We start from the raw sequence: 21,154 nt of genomic DNA on the forward strand, positions 1-21,154 counted from the left end.
AATAAAATAATAATGGATGAAAAACTGGGCAACATCTTAGGTAGGTAAAGTTTTTCCCCTGACGTTAAATCTAGTCGTGTCCAACTCTGGGGGTTGGTGTTCATCTCCATTTCTAAGCCAAAGAGCCGGCATGACTGCATGGAGTGCTGTTACCTTCCCACCAGAGTGGTACCTATTGATCTACTCACATTTGCATGTTTTTGAACTGCTAGGATGGCAGAATCTGGGGCTATCAGTGGGAGCTCACTCCGCTCCCCAGATTCTAACTGCTGACCTTTTGGTCAGCAAGTTCAGCAGCTCAGCAGTTCAACCCGCTGTGCCACTGCGAGCTCTGGGCAACATCTTAATAAATTACAATACAGAATATTAGTTTCCAGTGTAGAAGGTTTATAACAGAATACTACAAATAATGTTATTCAGTATATGCTATAAGACTCTGAACTGCCCTAATGCCCAAGAAATGAAAAGGCTGGTGGGTAAGCACTAAGCCAGACAAATTTTTCTGCTGTAAATGTTTAATGACAAACAGATGAAGATGTCAAAAACCTGAACAATTTTTTATTGTGTCAGAAGCCACTTGAGAACATACTGCAAGTCGGTTCTGGTGTGAGAGAATTGGCCATCTACAGAGACGTTACCCAGGGGATGCCCGGATGTATTACCATCCTGCTGGGAGGCTTCTCTCATGTCCCTGAAAGCTAGAGCTGACAGATGGGAGCTCACCCTGTCTCACATATTTGAACTGGCAACCTTCAGGTCAGCAACCCAACCTTCAGGTCAGCAGTTCAGCCGGCACAAGGGTTTAACCCATTGCACCACCAAGGCTCCTGGACCTGAACAATGGCAAACAGGAAGAAAACAATAAATAGTAAATAAACGAAGCATCCAGTCTTTTCCTTCTTCAGGTGCTATCGCTTTAATCGTAATTTTTAAAAATCAAGGCATACTTATTCTTGTCATAATCTTCTCCTATGAATCCAAAGTGATGGGGAGAAAGATGGACTTTACAAAATAACGTGCCAAATCTACCATGGAATGAAAATGAACAAATCACTTAACTTTCTTACTGTTCACTTCTATCAGTTTTTCCCAACTTTTGGGCTGCCAGCTGTTTTGGACTCCAACTCTCAGAAATCCAGCCAGCTTGCCAGCTGTTGGGAACTGTGAGAGCTGAAGTCCAAAACACCTGGAAGCACAAAGGAACCACTGACTTATATGTATACCACCCTTTTTTTCCTTCAAGGTCTTCAAGGCAGTGTACATCCCCCATCCCATCCCCATTTTGACTGCAATATTGTGACTGACATAAAAGCCATCCAATCTGTTTCATGAATGATCAAGGAATGAGCCTAGTTTCTATCTTACTCTTGTTCAAGTATTCTCCCTCTGGAACTAATGAAACACGGTGGGCATGCTACTTTGCCACTCAGCCTACAACTATGGCAACAGCTTTCTGTGATGAACACATAGATGCCTACAGAAATGGCAATTGTAGTCTAAACCACAACCGGGGGGGGGGGGGGGGGAGAGAATGAAAAAATAGGTTTAAAAACAGATGGTATTACATTTTTCATAATACCAAATTAGAAAGACATTTAATCTTTCCACCTACATTCAAGGCTAACTCTTCCCATTATAGATCTCTGAAACGAGAAGCAGATGTCCTAATAATATATCTGTTACTCATATAAAACTGTTCCTGAACAGGCAAAGAATGTACGTACTATGTTTAAACCACCATAATACCCATTTGTAAGTCCCTAGCCTTCTATTTTTTCCATGTCCCTTCCTGACTAATCTTAAAATCAACAGTCTAGATCGTTTTAAAGTCTCATTTCTATCAACTCCTCCTTTCCCCTTGCCTTCACCTTCCCTTTTCCCATCTCCACATTCATATTGAGTCTAAAAGATTCATGAAATATGGAAATAAGAAAGATGCAAGATGGTACTGTATATCTCATTTACATATTTAGATTTATTTATTTATTTATTTATTTATGCTGCCTCTCTCACCCCTGGGGGGATTCAAGGCGGTTTACAACATATTACCCTCCAATGTGGGGTACCCCAAGGTGCAATTCTCTCCCCTCTTCTCTTCAACATCTACGTTAGACCCCTTGCTAGTTTGGCTCGGAGTTTCGGCCTAGACTGCTATCAATATGCGGATGACATCCAACTCCTTCTGCACTTGGAGCCTGGAGCAACGTCAACACCAGACAATTTCACCTTATGTCTGGAGGCTCTGTCGAACTGGCTACGTGCTAGTAGACTGAAGGTGAACCCGGCGAAGACTGAGATTCTCTGGCATGGCCGCTTGACTGGTCTGACCCACTTGCTACCCACCTTCGATGGTGCTGCCCTATCTCCTTCGCCTACCGTTAAGAGCCTGGGTGTCGTTTTAGATTCGCAGCTGACAATGGAAGCTCAAGTCGCTGCTGCCAGCAAACAGGCCTTTTCCCACCTACGACAAGCGAGGCAACTGGCACCCTATCTATCTGATGAGGCTCTGGCAACAGTCATCCATGCCACGGTCACGTCTAGGCTGGACTATTGCAACGCCCTGTATGTTGGCCTTCCGATGTCTACGACCCGAAAGCTCCGTATTGTTCAGAATGCGGCAGCCAGGCTACTCACAAGAACACCCATGAAATGCCATATAACACCAGTCCTGCAGCATTTGCATTGGCTTCCAACTGATTACCGTGGTCTATATAAGATACTAGTTCTGACCTTTAAAACTCTTTATGGCCAGGGCCCATCGTACCTTAGGGACCGTCTCTCCTTCTCCCATCATTGGAGGTCGCAATGACCATCCCAACACAACTTACTTTATGTACCGGGTCCTAGAGAAGTTCACTTGGAAAGGACCAGACGCAGAGCTTTTTCTATTTCTGCCCCTGCCTTATGGAATGCCTTGCCGCCCTATATGAGAGCCATGCGTGAGTTAGGGCCTTTTACCCTAGCACTCAAGACCTGGCTCTTTACTAGAGCTTTTAATCTATGTTAATTTTATCAATATTTGTATGTATGTATTTTTATCCTTTACAATTTTATCTTGTAAATCACCTAGAGCATCGTGGATGGAGGGCGATTAATAAGTAATTAAATGATGATGATGATGGTATTAATGGCAAGAATTCAATGCCAATATACATATAATAAAAATCATAATAACTAAGCACTGACATATATAACTTTGAGCAGTAGATGCAGCATTAACTGTAAAACTGAATTTATGACAAATTACGGACAGACCTGGATGATGACTCTGAATGTGCCTCTGAATGTATATTTATATGGATGTTTTAATTAATGTTACTTGTTTTTAATTGTAATTGTTTTTATATGCTTTTTTTATACTTGTGGTACAGCATCTAATGATTGCTAATTGTAAGCCCGCCCTGAGTCCCCCCCTCTGGGGTGAGAAGGGCGGGATATAAATGCTTGCAATAATAAATAAATAAATAAATAAAACTATACATTAAAATCATTAATACCATTAAACATGGTACAATATACAACATATATACAACATATATATTCATTTCAAGGGATCTGGATTTAGCAACTGACTTGTCCCCCATAAAATTCACAGAACAATGCATCTTAGTGCATTATTTCAAACTATACAGCGTGTTTGAAAAAGAACTCCATATTCACCATTTAATTTAAATGATGAATATGGAGTTCTTTTTTAAACACCCTGTATTTACTTTTGCTAATGTTACAATGCATGTGTCTATGTAACACCTGTGCAAGCACTGCATGAGAACGCTGGTAAGATATGCTAAGTGGGGAAAATTAGAAACGTGAGAAGTTTCAGCAGAAGGCTCCTATAAGTATGGGTGCAATGCAAAATTGTTTCAAGACTTTGATGCACACCCTGCTGTCTCATGCTGCCTACTCCCCATGTCATCAGAAAGAAAAAAAATCCAAAGCCCTGTGCTACCTCTGTCTCCCAGAAAGAGTATCACAGAAAAAAGGTGGTCAATTTGTTCCTTTTCTCTTGCAGAAACTGCAAAACCTTGCACCACATTGTATGAATAGTTTAAAAGCTGGTAGCTTAGCATCCTCTAAACGTTCAGCGCCTAAGACAAAGAGTATTCTTTGATAAAAGCAGAAGGAAATGGTAAAATGAGCAACTAACCTGAAGTCCCAGTCACAGCGCTGCTGTTACTCTGAGGCCTCTCCAAGTCAATCAACAGTTCGTCGGCATCATTCTCCCCAACACTGGCTTTCTCCTGCTCCTTTTCACTAAGGTCAAGGGCCACAATTGGCCCACGGATTGCTTCCTTTGAGACATAACAGCATGCCAGGCCCACTTCTTGTTCTAAGGCAGTGCGAGTTAAATAGCTTGAGTCAATCAGTCGGAGATCACAATATTTCAAGGACCTGGAAAATCAATAGACACAGAAGTGAGGGGCATACATTCTATCATCTGTTCTCCAGAAAGGCATGAAACAGTAAGGATCAGTTTACTTGTACAAGAGGAAGGAACTTGGATAGGATAGATAGGCAACTAGAGATTTCTCAGTTTACTGGTAAGTCTTATTCCATCAGGTTTCTCCCCATTCATTTCCCCCCTGGAATTTGCATTCCACATTATCAAATCTTATTTGAACTGCAGAACACAGTTATTCAATTGCTCAAATTTTACACCTTGTTTCAACAGTTGCATTTGCTTAGCTCATGTCTTTTTCTTACAGGTTTCATGTGCTCTGGGACATATGTGTTTTGGCTATAAGCAAAATGTCTTGATACGATCACATCAGTTCTGGGGGTTTTGTACAGTCGGGACTCCTTGTTTCTAATTTGAGAGAACACCTTTCTAGGAATGTCTAGCATTTAAATGTAATTTTTATTATACTTCAACTTTTACACTCATTACACAATTTATTTTGTTTTTATATTCATATGCATGTATTCACCTTGTTTTAAATCCTATTGTATTGTGTCATGTCATTATTAACTGCCTTGGGTCCCTATAGGAAAAATAATGATGATGATGATGATGATAATTTAAACCCATATATGTACATATTACAATGCATCAGGAAACTGTGCAGGTTAAAAAAGAAATGTGAACTAAAATTGCAACAAGAATGGATCACCTAACATTAATCTGAAAAATCACCATGTTAAATTGGAAGATTGGTGGATGATACTGTGAGACAGTTTCTGTGTATACTAATAAGAAATAAATTCTTAGCCAGAATCCTCTTGGATCTCATTAAACTACAAACTCACAAATTCAAAAGAATATTGCCATGGTAGTTAAAGTGGAGTACTAGCAGCAGTGTAGTGTGATAAGAGTCCTTATTTGCCAGATTTTAAATATATAGGTGGTGCAATGAGTTAAACTTTTGTGCTGTGTGAACTGCAAGCCCCAAGGGTTGCTGGTTCAAATCTGCGAGACGGGGTAAGCTCCCATCTGTCAGCCCTAGCTTCCCATGTGGGGACATCAGAGAAGCCTCCCAGCAGGATGGTAACACATCCGGGCGTCCCCTAGGCAACATCTTTGTAGACAGTTGATTCTCTCACATCAGAGAATGTGAGAGACTGGCCTCAATTCGCTTCTGATATGATAAAAAAACCATTTGTATGTTGATTTAATCTTTTTTTACTGAAGCGTAATGTTGAATTTTTATACGGTGGTTTTGCTACCGAGTGTGAGTTCATATTTTTGTAAGTGCGGTTGCATACTACCTCAATATTCTGCTGCAGGGCTTGCCCATAAAACCTCTGCAGCTCAATAAACTGTCCTTTCGAGCAACAACATTTTTAAAACAACATTTATGTGTTTTCTTTTTCAGCAGAGGGCAAAAGCTATAAAGGTGAATCCAAAATTAATAGACTGTTGCTCAAAATAAAAAGCTTATGCTAACACAGATATTTTAAGAGGTTTCTATCATAAGACTTGAACTGTGGATTAACTCAGGTCATACCTGGGGAATGTTTCTCCAAGTGGGTCTTTGCCAGTTAAAACAACAATACAAGGCAGACCTTCTAAATCCTGGTATGTATGAGGAAACCAATCATCCTGTTCATTTCCTCTCCATGCCTGTGAGAAAAGAATATCAAGAAAAGCAGAACACATCTTTCAGTTTTATTTTTCATACATCCTTCACACTGAAAGTTAAATTGTTTCCTGGAACTAGCAGAATACAGGTGCTGGTATTTTTCAGGCATCGGCCATAAATATACTGTATATATTCGAGTATAAGCCTAGTTTTCCAGTCCTCTTCTTAAGACGGAAAAAGCCCCTCTCAGCTTATACTCAGGTGAGGGTCCTGGTTGGCTTACATTTGGGTCAGCTCATACTCGAGAATATGTGGTACATTTATTATTTTCTCTATTATTATTGGTATTATTACATTTATTATTTTTCTCTATTATTATTGCTACTATTACATTTATTTTACTCTATTTTTTATTATTAATACATTTATTATTTCACTCTGGTATTATTATTATTGCATTATTTTACTCTATTATTATTACATGTATTATTTTACTCTATTATTATTAAAAGGATACATAAGCACATTTACATTGAAGAAGATGAGAATAATGATTTGATCAGAGTTGAACAGTCTTATCTTAAATTTGAGCTTTATGTAAATATTCAAAAACATTTAACCTATTGATGCCTCAATTATTGTAATTTTATTGGTATCTATTTTTATTTCTGAAATTTACCACCCTCAGCTTATACTGGAGTCAATGTTTTCCCAGTTTTTTGTAGTAAAATTAGGTGCCTCGGCTTATATTCGGGTTGGCTTATACTCAAGTATATACGGTACTTAATAGGAAGACTAATCAAAAGCAGAGACTTGCATCTATGCATATACATGTTTCTGCTTTAGTAAAAAAATAAACAAAGGCACTTTTGTTAACCATACAGAAAAATCCAAAATGCTTTTCGATGTTAAATGCTTCTCTTCCTAGGGGTTCTTGCAGACGAAACCTAAAAGTATTTTTCACTTTCTTTTTTGGACTATAGCTTCCAGAATCTTGCAACCTGTGGCCATGTTTGTTGCATGAAATAAAAAAGGAAAGGATAATATCCACATAGCTTGAAGGTTAGATCATTCAAGGCAAACTTCTGGCCTTATAGGGAGCAAAGTATACCAATGGAGTCCCACATTTAATGTTACAGCCTCAAATCCTTCAGCTGCCTCAGGAAGTCCCTTTTCTGAGTGAAAATGATGAATTGCTTTTTCAGGAAGCTACCTGAGGCTCTTCCATATCACACAGGACATCATAGGACACCACGGCACTATAACCATATGGAATGGAGAGATCCCAGTAGAAGCAATTCACCTTTTAGATCAACGGTTCTCAGTCTGTGGGTCCTCAGGTGTTTTGGCCTACAACTCCCAGAAATCCCAACCAGTTTACTAGCTGTTACGATTTGAAGTTGAAGGCCAAAACATCTGGGGACCCACAGACTGAGAACCACTTTTTTAGATACACTAGATTGCATGCCCATCTGCTCTCCTTACCATTAAGGAGAGCAGATGGGCTTAACCATTAGGAGCCACGGTTAGCACAGCGGGTTAAACTGCCAGCTACAGAAAATCTTGCCAACCAGAGGGTCAGCAGTTCAAGCTGCAAGTCAGGGTGAGCTCCCTCCATCAGTCCCAGCTTCTGCTTACCTAGCAGCTAAAAAACAGCAATGTGAGTAGATAAATAGGTAATGCTTTGGTGGGGAGAGAAAAGGCGCACTGGAAACATGCTGGCAATTCAATCAGGAAGACATCTATGGATAACAGGCTCCTCAGCACGGAAAAATGGAACAACAGCACTTCCCCATGGCTGAGTCGAGCACAGCCTTCAGATGCCGGAGATGAAAAAAGAGGGAAGCCTTGCCTCTGTCTATGTACTGTCTGTCTTTGTTGTTAATTGTATAATGGCACTGAATGTTTGCCGTACATGTATTCTGTAATCTGCTCTGAGTCCCCTCGGGGAGATAGAGTGGAATATAAATAAAGTATATTATTATTATTATTATTATTATTATTATTATTATTATTATTATTAAAACAATTTCTACTTCCTGTCCCCATTTTGGCCAGTCTGTACGGTATTTGGATGGTGCTGGAGTACAACATTGGCCCCACATTTGGCATAGCTGCCCACTCCTGCTGTAACACATAATTGAACATCTAAAGGCAACCTTACCACAATTTGGATTAAAAGACAAATATATACTTAAAGTAAAAGCAGCATGTAATAACAAAGTAAAACAGCCAGTCACATACTTGTAAAAATTTTTTTGAAGCAAATGTATTTTTTAGAGGGTAGTGGGTGTAATAGTACTCTCCAAAAAATACATTTGCACAGAAACATGCAGCGACAATTTCCTGTCCCAGCTACCTGATCTTCTCTCTCTGATAATGTCTTTTTTTCTCACAAAATCTTGTGATGCATGAGTCATTTCTTTTGAGGTAAAAGAACAGGTCAGAAATGGAACACCTAACAGCAGATCAATGAGTCACTATTGTGTTCTGCGTTTTAAGAAGCTTCTACTGCAAAGAGGCCTATGACTAATCTCCTCAAGCCTTGCACTAGAGGTTGTTGTTTTTTCTATTAGAAATCTACTTTCTTCTTTCATTCAGCACCCAGTATCTGGCACCTCGGTTGGAAATGAAGGCAATACAATTTGGATTATGCCACTTACACAGACTTCTGCCAAATATGAAATTACTATCTTATATTATCATAGTCTGAGCCTACAGGCTGTGTTCAGATGCAGGAAGTGAACAACAAGGGCATATGTGTGATTTTCGTTTCACAAATTAAAGCTTTTTCATCCCACGAACCTGGAATGAGAGTTGTAACAAAATGTGAGTGGGTGACTGCGGAAGTGTAAGGGGTCACATTGGTCCCAAGAAGACCTTGAATGGGCATCTATCTCTGGGAGAAAAACATAGCTTTTTGTGCACTTCACTCCCTGGAGGTAACATAAGGCATTTTCACCATGTTCTTGGGACAATCTGAATAATTCAGGACCAAGAAAAACTTTAGAAAAGGAATTGAGAAGAAATAACTTGGTTCATTTTGTTTTTTAAAAAGAGAAGAGGTCTTTGGGGATTATATAAACCCAGGCCGTCCAAAAATATGACTGAAGTGTTCCCATGTCCATTACAACCCATTTCAGCCTGAGAACTTTTGCAGGACCCAGGGTATATAGGTATATAAAATAGGTATAAGACAATTAAACATTTACTGATAACAAATCAACATTTGTAAGGCTTGCTAAAGAGACCGATTTCCTTTTTTATGAAGTACAGCTGAAGCATCTTCTGCAGATGCTCAACGACCGCCGGGTTTGGAGTATGTCCGTCCTCCTCCGTTTTGTTGTTATTTGAGAGAGATAAAACCTTTACTATTGCCAATTTTTGGGACTATATATTAAGTTAAGGGGACCCCATTTGGGGTTGGGACCCACCGTTTAAGAAGCAACAGACTATAAGCCATTTGAAGGCAAAAGGATTTTTGAAAAATTCCACAAAATGTATTTTGACCTCCAAAAATGTGGTGCCAAAAGGCATTCTGTATCAACACGATTTGTTTCCTCCTGAGCACCATGGGCCACACTTTGCCACCTTTGTCATACACTATCAGTCCTTTAGAAAACTGTTTCCACCATTCCCATTTCCACTATTTGGAAATACAAGATTTGTTCCTTGGCATCTTGTTTAATTTTAATGACTTTTCTCATGCGGCTATTCATTCTAAACTGCAAGTCTGCATAAAGTGTTATATTGTACCAAGAACCTGATCTTGTGCTCTCATTATTCATTTAGCAAAAAAGCTTCTACTGCAATAACTAATTCCACCAATGCAAACTAGTCAATACCTTACTCCCATTAAAAAAAGGTGGTCTAGTTGGACAATGGGTGGCTACAATTCTGCAAGGCGGGATCCTTGGCTATGTGAAAAATTATATTGATTTGTCCATCATATCTCCATTACATATCCTTCCTGCCTCATATTATTTGTCTGCGGTGTACTTTTGCTTGCTCACATTTTTCCTTCCAGAAACTGTAACATTCTGTAAAATCTTAGGCATTTTACTTACAACAGCAATCGTTCAAGCCTCAGTGCCACCTGCATTGTTCTTTCTTTTTGCCCTTTTGCATACAGACTATAATGAAGCCATTAGGCCGATGAGTATTTTACATTCCTTCTCAAACAACAGAGCAATGCTCTCCAAACAGTGCTGTTCTCTGGGTCAGTGCCAATTCATGAGCTATTTGATGCCATTCCCTGGCAGTTTGCAAAAAGGAAAGAAACAATCATATATTGTGCTGGTCCCTGGCACAGATCTCCTGAGAAGCACTACCTTAAAATGTTTTTCATTCAGGATGCTGTAAAACATAGATACTGAGATGCTAATATCTGCATTAGTGTTCAATGTAACTCATCTACATATCTATATTGCACTTTTTTCATGTGGAGCCTTAAGATACCACTCCAAAATGACCATGTATTTGGATTTAAACGAACCTTTAACCTCTTCACAAAGTGCTTGGCAATTGTAAGCTCTGAAGCTGGGCTCCCCAAGATGATCTCAAAACGGTACTGCAGGCCAAGTTTATCTCGTGCTTCTTGCAGCCGCTCTTTGGCCAGCATTGCCAGCTGCACAGAGGGAATCCGAATGAGCAGCATGTGGCCGCGGCCGTTCTTGTCCTTGCCCGGGGTGCCAATGATGTCATCCATGATGCTGAGGATCTCCGGTGTGCTGTGGTCCCTGAGAGAGGCCATGGTGGTGAGAGCCATCAAAGCTTCCAAATACTGCTGAATGAGCAGGTAGCAGCGGATCACCATGCTGTGCAGCCTGGGGTACCTTTGGAAGGAAAGTGGTTCTGTTTTAGTCAGAAGAAAAAATGGTGGCCTGAAATGAGATCTAAACCCCAGATAGCAAAAAGAAGAAAGAGGGATTTATGCTATACATTACTAGGAAATTCCTAACAATGCTTGTGCTTTAAACAAACAGTCTTAGCCTGTATGATGGCAGGGACAGGAATTAGTCCAAGTACAGTAGAGTCTTGCTTATCCAACGTAAACGGGCCGGCAGAACGTTGGATAAGCGAATATGTTGGATAATAAGGAGAGATTAAGGAAAAACCTATTAAACATCAAATTAGGTTATGATTTTACAAATTAAGCACCAAAACATCATGCTATACAACAAATTTGACAGAAAAAGTAGTTCATTACACAGTAATGCTATGTAGTAATTACTGTATTTATGAATTTAGCACCAAAATATCACGATGTATTGAAAACATTGACTACAAAAATGCATTGGATAATCCAGAACGTTGGATAAACGAGTGTTGGATAAGTGAGACTCCACTGTACATGTTGAGTATTGCTTATCTGAAATGCTTGGGACCAGAAGTGTTTGGATTTTGATTTTTTTAAAGATTCTGGAATACGTGTATAATGAGATGTTTTGGAGATAAGACACAAATCTAAACACAAAATTCATATATGTTTTACATATACCTTATATACATAGGGTGAAGGCAATTCTATACAATATTTTAAATAATTTTCTGCATGAAACTAAGTTTGTGTACACTAGACTTTCAGAAAGCAAAGATGTCTTTATTTCAGCCATCCATGTGGATAATTCCAGATTTTGTGGTATATTGGATTTCTGGATTCTGGACAAGGGATGTTCAACCTGTAACGGTAATCCAGCTATACTATCAATGTTGATTCAAAGCTGGTCTCTCTGGATTCAGTTTAGGACTGCAACCTACGACAGGCAGGTACCATCCCAGGATAAATACAGAGTGGAAGAGAGAGTGGGGCACCTGAAAGCTGAATATCAACACCCTTTTCCTTACATAGTTACTGAAGCTACGAAGTAAGGCTTTCCCTCTATAACGGAGTTGTACCTGTCAAATTAATAGGTAAAGGTAAAGGTTTTCCCCTGACGATAAGTCCAGTCATGACCGACTCTGGGGGTTGGTGCTCATCTCAATTTCTAAGCCAAAGAGCCGGCGTTGTCCGTAGACACCTCCAAGGTCATGTGGCCAGCATGACTGCATGGAGCACTGTTACCTTCTCGCCGGAGCGGTCAAATTAATAGTGTACATGAAATATGGAACTGTCCGTAGGGAATGAAGCTGGCATGTTGTCATTACATCGTGTTTCGAAGAGATGCCTGACGGCATGCATTCTACTCACACGATGCAAAGACTAAATCTGTGATTACTAACAAAGCTGTCACCATGAAAAACTGTAGTCCTCATGTCTAGTTTGGTTAGTTTAGTCAAGAATCTACTATATCGAACCACTTGACAATATCCTAAAGGATTTACCTCTCTAAGAATGTATTCACCATTTTTTCAAAGGTTTCATCACATCTCAGGAGAGGGCTTGTGATTCCCCACTGGAGAGACTTGCTGTATTCATTCAAGCCAAAATACAGCTTCTCATCTTGACTTAGTTCCTCCTGTTTAAAATGGAGATATTGCAAACAAAACGATGATTTATCACTGTTTAATATCCAAAACATTAGCACATTCTTCCCTTCTCACATGCAAATGAACAACACCAGCCATATAATCTTATAAAGGCCTGTTTCTATTATAGTTAACATATAAATGCATGCAGTTAATGAAGCCCACAGTTTCACTGCTTTCAGAGTCTATTGCTGAATGATCATTTTTAGAAATACTGTAATGATTACAAAACAGTGGATCATAGAGGTTCACATGAATTAAAATATGTCACCACCTTGTCAGATGTGTAGCATATTACTTTAATGAGCTCTGAATAGACTGCCTTTTACGACACTACAGGAATAACAATAAGTCCAAAATACAGGCTGCCAAAATAAATAAACAAATACATATTGAGAAGTAAACACGTTACCACCAGCTTAAAAAAAAACCTTCACTGTTGACTTCCAGGCTCAAATTCAAAGTTTTAGGGACTATCTTTAATAAGTCCTTCATAACTAATGGCTTAAATATCTGACGGTCCACAGTTCTGCTAATGCACTTTGTAGATGCCCCCACCATGTGTGAAAAGGTACGTAGCAACCAGGGAGAGAGCCTTTACCAGATCTCAGGTTGACAAACAAAACCAGTTTAAAGCCTTTTAAAAGTTATAAATTTAAACAGTATGGGATAATTTAAGTAGTATAAAATGTGTTAAACAAATTAATGTGTAAATTAATTAAAACAGTTTGGAAAGAAGCATTGGTACAAGGTTGGACCAAATTACTAGACTCCAAGGGCCATGTTTTAACTTTGGGCCAAAATGAAGCCAGCATTGATGCTACTCAAACCTCCAAGGAGACAGCATTCCAGAACAGAAGGTCATCTCCTGTGTACTCATACAGAAGACTGGTGAAACCACAAGGAAGGACGCTCCAGCAGACTTCAGTCTTTGAGCAGGAGTCTATAGGGAGAGACAGCCCTTCAAGTATTGATGTCTCAGAACATTTAGGGCTTTGAATGTTCATCACCAGCATCTTGAATTCAGATTAGAAGCATACTGGAACTCATGAAATTCTATTAAAACCAGTGGCATCAAGCTTCTGTATGATGTTCTAGTCAGCAGCCTAGCTTCTCAGTTGTAGTCAAGGGAGGCCTTACACAGAGTGCACTCCTCTGACCAGGTTATTCTTGTCCAGGAAAGCCTATGGCCGGTGGGTCAGTTGAATCACTCTGAGACACTGAGTCCTTTGAAGCCTCCAGTGATAGACAGATCTAGGAGTACTCCTAAGCAGCATATTTGAGAAGGAAAGAATCCCATATATGGCAGTTCACCTGGGAACCACACATCTATAGACCTTCCATTCCATCAGGATTCATCTTCAGTTTATTTGCCCTCACCCAGCCCACTATAGTACCTAAGTACCAATCTATCACTTGCACAACTCCAACTGACTCCAATCACAAGAAGAAGTAGAGCATTTAGAAACCCAAACTTCCTAATAGCTTCACCCAGTGGCTTCAGATAGATATTGAACAGCATGGGAGATAGTATGGAACTTTGTTACATTCCACAGGTTAACAATAATGGAGCTAACAGATGTCCCCAACCGTATGCTAATCTCTGGAAACAGCCTGTAGATAGAGTGGAGCCACTACAAAATAGATCTTCTTACTCCCATCCCACAAAGGCAGTCCAGTAGGATTTGTGGTCAACAATATCAAAATCTTCTGCTTCAGAAGATGAGTATTTCCTTTGTGTTTCACATGAAGTAGGCTGCTACTTAGGAAAATTAAGCATGTTTCAGTATCAAACAGAAGTCTGAAACCAGAGAGAAGTGGGGTTCAGGTAATCTGTTTAGTCCAAGAACATCTGAAGTTGGCCAACTGCCACACACTTAGACATCTTGGCCAAAAGGGAATGTTAACCATGGGGCATTGTTTAAAACACATCAGCCAAGATGGGCAACAGTCAGTCTTACATGTGGTGGGACTGAATGATTCAATTATCTTGCCCACATCGTTAGGCTACAACATTTAAAACTGATCACAAGAAAACTGATCCATTGGGACGCTGGATACTTCCTCAGACTCTGAAATAACTGTGGTGCCAAGTTTTAACTTACTACAAGTGTCTGAGTCTCCTTCGGGGTGAGAAGTGTGGAGTATAAATATAGTAAATAAATAAACTTCCTCCTTTACTTGTTTTTCTGGTAGCAACACTAATTAATTGCTGTGACACCTTTGGTAGAGACACCTAATCTATACATGTATGCTTCCCTGGAAAGCTTGTCTGGCATATCCTTCACAATTAATGCAGTGTCAGGTAAAAGCCTTTACACGTTTCTAGACCTTTTTTACACTGCTATCTTGTATAGTTTTAAACTACTTTAAAATTCTGTGCATTTGTATTGGTTGAATCCTGTTAGGCTGTTATTCAACTAACGTGGCTGCTTTGCAATATTTACTATTTTGTATTTTTATAATATGATCTGGAAAATGCCAACTGGCTATTGAGGAGCAGCATAAAGACTTCATTACATCAACATAGAAAATAATTTCTTCTTCTGTAATCCACTATAATTAAGAGACACAAAGGGCTATACAAACTGCACTGCATTTACAAAACACTTCCTAAAGTTCCTTAAAAAACTGTATTGTGTTTACAAAATCTAGACTCTTACCATATTGCCAAATTGTATCCAGTGTACTTCATTGGCAGAGCTTATTCTGGACTGCATTGTTTGAAGACCATATGGGAAAGAACTCACTTGAAGGACAAGGAGATTGAAAGCTTCAAGAACCTCTCTGCAGTTTATCACTCTATCTGCGAGTCCATAGCTAGGCTCTCCATGGGATAGAGAGCTTGAAATAGCACTAGGAAATAGAGAAAAAGTATACAATTTTAACATTCTGTATCACAATTTGTAGATTTTAAAAAGAATTAAAATTACATGAATCACTTGGTCAACAAACGATCAAGAGATAATGCTTAAAGCCCCTCTCCAGTTCGCCTCTAAAATATATCCATGCATATTATATACAGTGAACATATAAAAAGGGCACAGGACTGCTATTTGCCCCTCCTAGATCCAAGAAATCTTGCTGTATCTTGAATACAAATTCCGAAGCTGTTTCTTTTCTTGCCATACAATACGGTACATGAAAAGCTGTGGAAACATCCTCTGGAGCTAATCTTCATCATTTGCCCTATAATCTGTATGAAAACAGTTTTATTTTGAAAGAATTACCTTGTCATATCTACATGGGCATTGTCATGTACCAGCACAAAAAGAGTGTATGGATTCTGCTTCACCCGCTTCATGAAAACATCAAACTTGGTTTGAATCTCATTGTCTAGCCGCACCACATATTTTTCAGCTCTTTGGTAAGCTGCTCCATTTTCCTCAAGGCCCAAGTCTACCAGAACACCTGGGGGAAGAAATGAGAAATGAAGACTTGCTTTCTGCTCCAAATTAGAAAAATGTAACTAAAGTAGAACCCCGGTTAACTGAGCTCCAGTTAACTGAGCATCCGTATCATCCAAGGCGCCACCGGGGGCACCCCTCCCTCTCCCTCTCCTTCTCTCCAGTGAAGGGAACTCAAGATAAGGAGAGGGAGAGGGAGGAGAAAACGTCCCGGACGCGCCCCGATTGCTGATGCAGCAGCGCTCATGGGCTGCTTCTCTGGGCCGAGCCCTTGCCCCTTGGGAAGCAGCCCACAAGTGCTGCTAAGTAGTAGTGCTCATGGGCTGCTTCCCAAGGGGCAAGCCCTCGCTGAGGGATGTCTCCCCGGATTTCCCTCAGCCAGGTCCTTGCTGGAGAAAAGAATTTCCTTCAGCGATGGCCTGGCCGAGGAAAACCCGCAGCATGCTCCTCGTTTCTCGGAGGGACAGGAGCATGCCGCGGGTTTTCCTCGGCCAGGCCATTGCTGGAGGAAACTTTTTCCTGGCCTGGCTGAGGGAGATCTGGGGAACGCTCCACTTTTCTCAAAGGGACAGGCCCTTGCTTCAGAAAGGGCCTGTCCCTCCAAGAAACGAGGAGCGTGCTATGGGTTTTCCTCGGCCAGGCCCTTGCTGGAGGAAACTCTTTCCTCCAGCAAGGGCCTGGCCAAGGGAGATCCGGGGAGATGTCCCTCTGCGAGGGCTCGCCCTATCTGAGCCGTTCGGTTATCCGAGATCGGGCCCGCCCGTTTATCTCGGATAACCGGGGCTCTACTGTATATCTAAAAACAAAAATATACTGAAACCAGAATGGATCAGTGCTGGATGTGAATTCATAACAGTTCCAAATGTCAGCTGAATTATCAAGCTCACTGGAAAAGTACTTCTATTTTCTTTTCCTCAGTGTGTACATACTGAGGACACACGTCATGTCACACTACATTAAGGACTTGAGAATGATGTGCTTTTGTTTGTACAGATCTCCTGTGTGTCTAGTCCTGAGTGTTATCAAAGTTAGGCCACAAAAGGATCTGGAAGTAACACACTGCAAGTAACTATGCTGCTTGTAAACACATTATTTTGAGGAATGAAAAAGGCATAATGACATTTATTTTGTGAAATGATGTAACAGCTGTTAATATTTTCAGTATAATGAGTAACATTTAATTATTATTCCTAAAAATACTGTTTTGGGGGAATCATTTGAGCCATTCTTCTAATTTCCCCCCATTAAATTAACTATGATGATGATGATGTCAAGGATGATGGTAATGACCCTAATGTATCCCTAACACTGTACTGTTCAAATAACAAATAACTCCTAGCAAACTATTTTGTAAAACTATCACATAAGACCAATTTTGTTCTACATTTTAAAAAATTACACCCAAAGCTCTGAACCTGACTACTTTTTTTACCTGATTGTCGAATCCGTTGAATGGTTTGTTGGACCAGCACTTCTGAACGAGGGACCACAACGATGAAATCTACTTTGCTGAAGTGACCCAGATCCAGACTTTGGTTACCACTATCTGCTATGGCACATACCTGCGACAAGAGCTTTCTGGCAATTGTGAGCTGTGGTTGATAAATTTGGAAGGTTTCAGTGTCCAAATCTACGAGAAAGAAGAGCCATAATTTATATTCTAGTTCCAGAGATGCCTGTGAAGCTTAGAAACCCTGGGCATGACTATCATTGGCTCAGCGTGTGCTCAGAGGCTGTGTGAATGTTGCCAAATAAGGATGTCCAAGATCTGGAAATCTCTGGGCTTGAAGGGAAGCTATAATGTGAAGACACCCCTGTGTAACCTACAAACTGTGCATACAATATTTTTTGTTTTTCTAGTCATTAGCACAAAACTACTAGAGAGATCAGATCCATCTATCATTAAGAACATTAAATCAAGCTGTGAAATGTGTTTATTTTTCAACCTAAGCTATTTTATAAAGATTTGCAACAGACATGAAAATACAAATGGAATCTAAAAGTCTAACATTTAAATCCATGGCAAGCTGACTATGAGCACATTTCTCCAACCTGAACTAGAAAAGACATCAAGTTGGTCAGTTGCAGAAATCCTAACATTACTTCTCTTGCATGGTCGGGATTAGACAAATTACGACAATAGATCTACAATTGTATCATTTGCCTTCTATGTCTTCTGAGGCTTAATTGTCTGGGCTGGTAGGAAAAAAAACCCAATTACTCAACAGCAAGGTTGGATGGTTGCATGGATGTATGACAAGATGTCTATAGATCAAGCCCTTGGATTGGGTATGTGAAGCATGTAAACTTCCCTAGGTAAGAAGGCGATGTAACTCTCAATATCCTTATTTGCTACACTGGTTTTGGCTTCTGGGAGTTGGAGTCCAACGCCATTTAGGGGGCTACACATTGTCCATGGCTACCTTATATTAACTAATTAGTAGATGTAAATTAAAAATGTGATTTTCACTTATAACATTTCATATCTTGAGAGGCAACCCTTACCTAGTTCTTGGGTGCAAACCATGGCAGCAGCTTCTTGAGATGATACACATTCATTAATATCTCCATTGAATGGAATTACAACATTATCTCCTCGTCTCTGCTGCATTGTCTCTAGCAACTTATCCAATTCATCACCTAGCAAAGAATTAGAACAAACATGTATCCAAACAGGTCATATAATATTTATCTACAATAAAAGTAAAAATGAATAGTGCCAAAAAAAGATGTGATATGCTTTATATCCATTCAGCATTTTTTTAAAAAAACAAATAGTTCTGATTTAGTGGAATTTAACATGAATATTAAAATCAACTACTGAGGTACATACAGGTTTTAGTTATCACCAGGGACTATAAACTGAGAGTTATAAATAGCTAAGCAAAGTAGGGATGGTAGTGATGTTTTGGGGTGATTCTGCATTGTCTTGGAGGGAAAATTCTATAAGTGGTGCTGGGAATTATTGTCTCCATCACCCCTACCAGTGAATCTATGTATCGCCACAAGATTTAATGTTATCACTTGGGTTTTTAAACATCAACAATTATGGTTTGATATTGTCCAGAGATATGGCATCACAAGGCTGATGATGTCACCCAATTTGGTTTTTACTTTCCATCAGACCTGTGTGTATCAGTCACTTCTCTGAAAACAACCTTTTGGAATCACTGATGAAGATCACTCAAGGCAAAATTAAGTTAATGATTGCTGGGGATTCAAAGAAGGCATTGAAGTCTTTTTGTGGGTGGGTAGACTCTCTGCCTACCTAGGAAAAATTGTCAATTAGTTTCCAGGCAAAGTACAAAGTGTTGGTTTTGACCTTTAAAGTCCTACATGGTTTGAGCTTTCTTCTATGTAATTTACCTTGTACACTTACATCCTTTGGGGTACATTACTTTATTTTACCAGCTGGAATCCTACTGACAATCGTCATTTAAAGGATCTTTTCATCAGCCACCCCTAGACTTTGTAACAACCTGCCAGAAGAGATCTGACAGCTAAATGAGCAGTCAAAATTTTAAAACACAATTAAAAATCTATTATGGCAGGCCTACCTAGTCAATTTTAAATGTACATTCTGTTAGTATTGTGTATTAACCTTTGTTCTACATATTTTGATATATGTATTGTAGTGTTATTGTGTTTGAACTGTGTTTGACTGTATTGGACACTGTCTCTAGCAATGAGAAGATACGGGAAACAAGTTGTTGTTGTTATTGTTGTTGTTGTTGTTACTATTATTATTCCACTTGGGATTTCCCTGGAAGTTTGTTTTTACATTGTACAGCTACTTTATTAAATCTTTCATATAAATCTTTTATTCAAATGGCCTTAGGAACTTCTGTGTAAAAATTTGGAATGGAAATGGGATAAACAAACAAAACATCATCACTTTAACATTATAGTTATTTCTAAGTCTAGGAAGAAACAGGGACTAACAAACAATAAAAAGGAGGAGTAGCCCTTAAAACACACAATAATTTTGTAGTCAGGTTGATGTTGTCAAGTAAAAGATACGGAATAAAATTCCTTCCTCCACTCTTACTTTGGCCCACCATGTCCATTCCTTCATTGGACACAGAGTGCTTTTTAGCCAGTTTTGTGTTGTCTCAAAATTGTGTTACATTTTTATATCATACTTTTGTAGCTTATCCTGTTTTTTTCTGGGAATAGTTTCAAGTAGACTTCATTCAGATGGGACACAACCAATTTGGTCCATTTTTTGCTGTGTGAAAATAATCAGATTTGTAACCCAAAGAGAGCAGTAGCAACAGGGGCTTACATTCACTCACCTAACGATGTATTTTTGAAATGTGATGCCAAAAAACTAACTTTTCCAGTAATGAGCTCATAACTGATCTCCTTTAAAAACTCACTGGTAGTAAGCATGCTCTCTGCCAAAGCTCTTGATTGATGTTGACCTAGAAAATAGAAAGGAGATTGAGAAACCACAAAATACTGTATTACAAACATTTTGCCAACCCCATCGTCTTAATGACTTAGGACATATGGAGTTTTACATTCACAGCTTTAAACTATACTGTTAAAGTACATATGAATGTCTTGGTTCACATTTGCAAACAATTACAGTATAAGAAATGCAAGTTTTAGTCTAACACACTAGAATACCAAATTCATAAAATGTGATAAAATGGTAAGGAAACTCCATGTTAGGCTAGCTTCAAAAATGTGAATTTGTTTATCCATAATTTCTACACATTTAAGAAATTTGATAGTGCCAATGGTTGAGTTGTTCACCCTTTTTCCTATGCAGGAGGTAGCAATGTTGTTTTTAAACGCTATTCACCTGATCTATTACCAGTTAACGTTCTGGAACAGTATTTTTTAAAAATAATTAGAAACACAGTAAGGCCCCCTATAACTGTGGAACTCATATATCTAGTTTCACTTACTTAAGACCAGGGGGAAAATGGTCTCTGTAGGAACTTGATAGGTACTCCAGGTGATTTAATTGTATGCTTCCCCTGGAAGTTACCACAGAATTGCACTGGAGGATCTAATAAATTGCTAGAGAAGATACCTCTGTAAGAATCTCTAGGTCCTTCAATGCAACTCTATGGCATGTTAGAATTGGAAGTCAAGTAATATAATGATATTCAATGAATCTGTGGTTTCAGGTAACTGCAATCTGGCCAGGAACATATCTCCCATGGATATGTGAGTCATATTGTATGCCTTGCCATAAAAGGCTTCAAACTGAAAAATTATTATTAATTTCCTGACTTTCCTTCTTTG

The 21,154-nt window shown here is 39.3% G+C and overlaps 1 protein-coding gene across 5 annotated transcripts in view; it reads right to left on the minus strand.

Moving 5' to 3' along the window:
* The window catches only part of greb1l (GREB1 like retinoic acid receptor coactivator), a 200,191-nt gene that overhangs the window by 24,793 nt on the left and 154,244 nt on the right, over window positions 1-21,154 (minus strand). For all 5 annotated transcript variants that reach the window (XM_008108646.3, XM_008108645.3, XM_008108643.3 and 2 more), the window contains 9 exons: window positions 20,191-20,319; window positions 18,401-18,535; window positions 17,328-17,525; window positions 15,719-15,899; window positions 15,152-15,344; window positions 12,345-12,478; window positions 10,516-10,855; window positions 5,946-6,061; window positions 4,148-4,392 (listed from right to left, as the gene is read on the minus strand). In XM_008108646.3, coding sequence (XP_008106853.1) covers window positions 4,148-4,392; window positions 5,946-6,061; window positions 10,516-10,855; window positions 12,345-12,478; window positions 15,152-15,344; window positions 15,719-15,899; window positions 17,328-17,525; window positions 18,401-18,535; window positions 20,191-20,319 — 1,671 coding nt within the window. The remainder of the gene's footprint in view (window positions 1-4,147; window positions 4,393-5,945; window positions 6,062-10,515; window positions 10,856-12,344; window positions 12,479-15,151; window positions 15,345-15,718; window positions 15,900-17,327; window positions 17,526-18,400; window positions 18,536-20,190; window positions 20,320-21,154) is intronic.

This window comes from Anolis carolinensis, chromosome 4, assembly GCF_035594765.1.
Source record: "Anolis carolinensis isolate JA03-04 chromosome 4, rAnoCar3.1.pri, whole genome shotgun sequence".
In the NCBI taxonomy this organism is placed as follows: domain Eukaryota; kingdom Metazoa; phylum Chordata; class Lepidosauria; order Squamata; family Dactyloidae; genus Anolis; species Anolis carolinensis.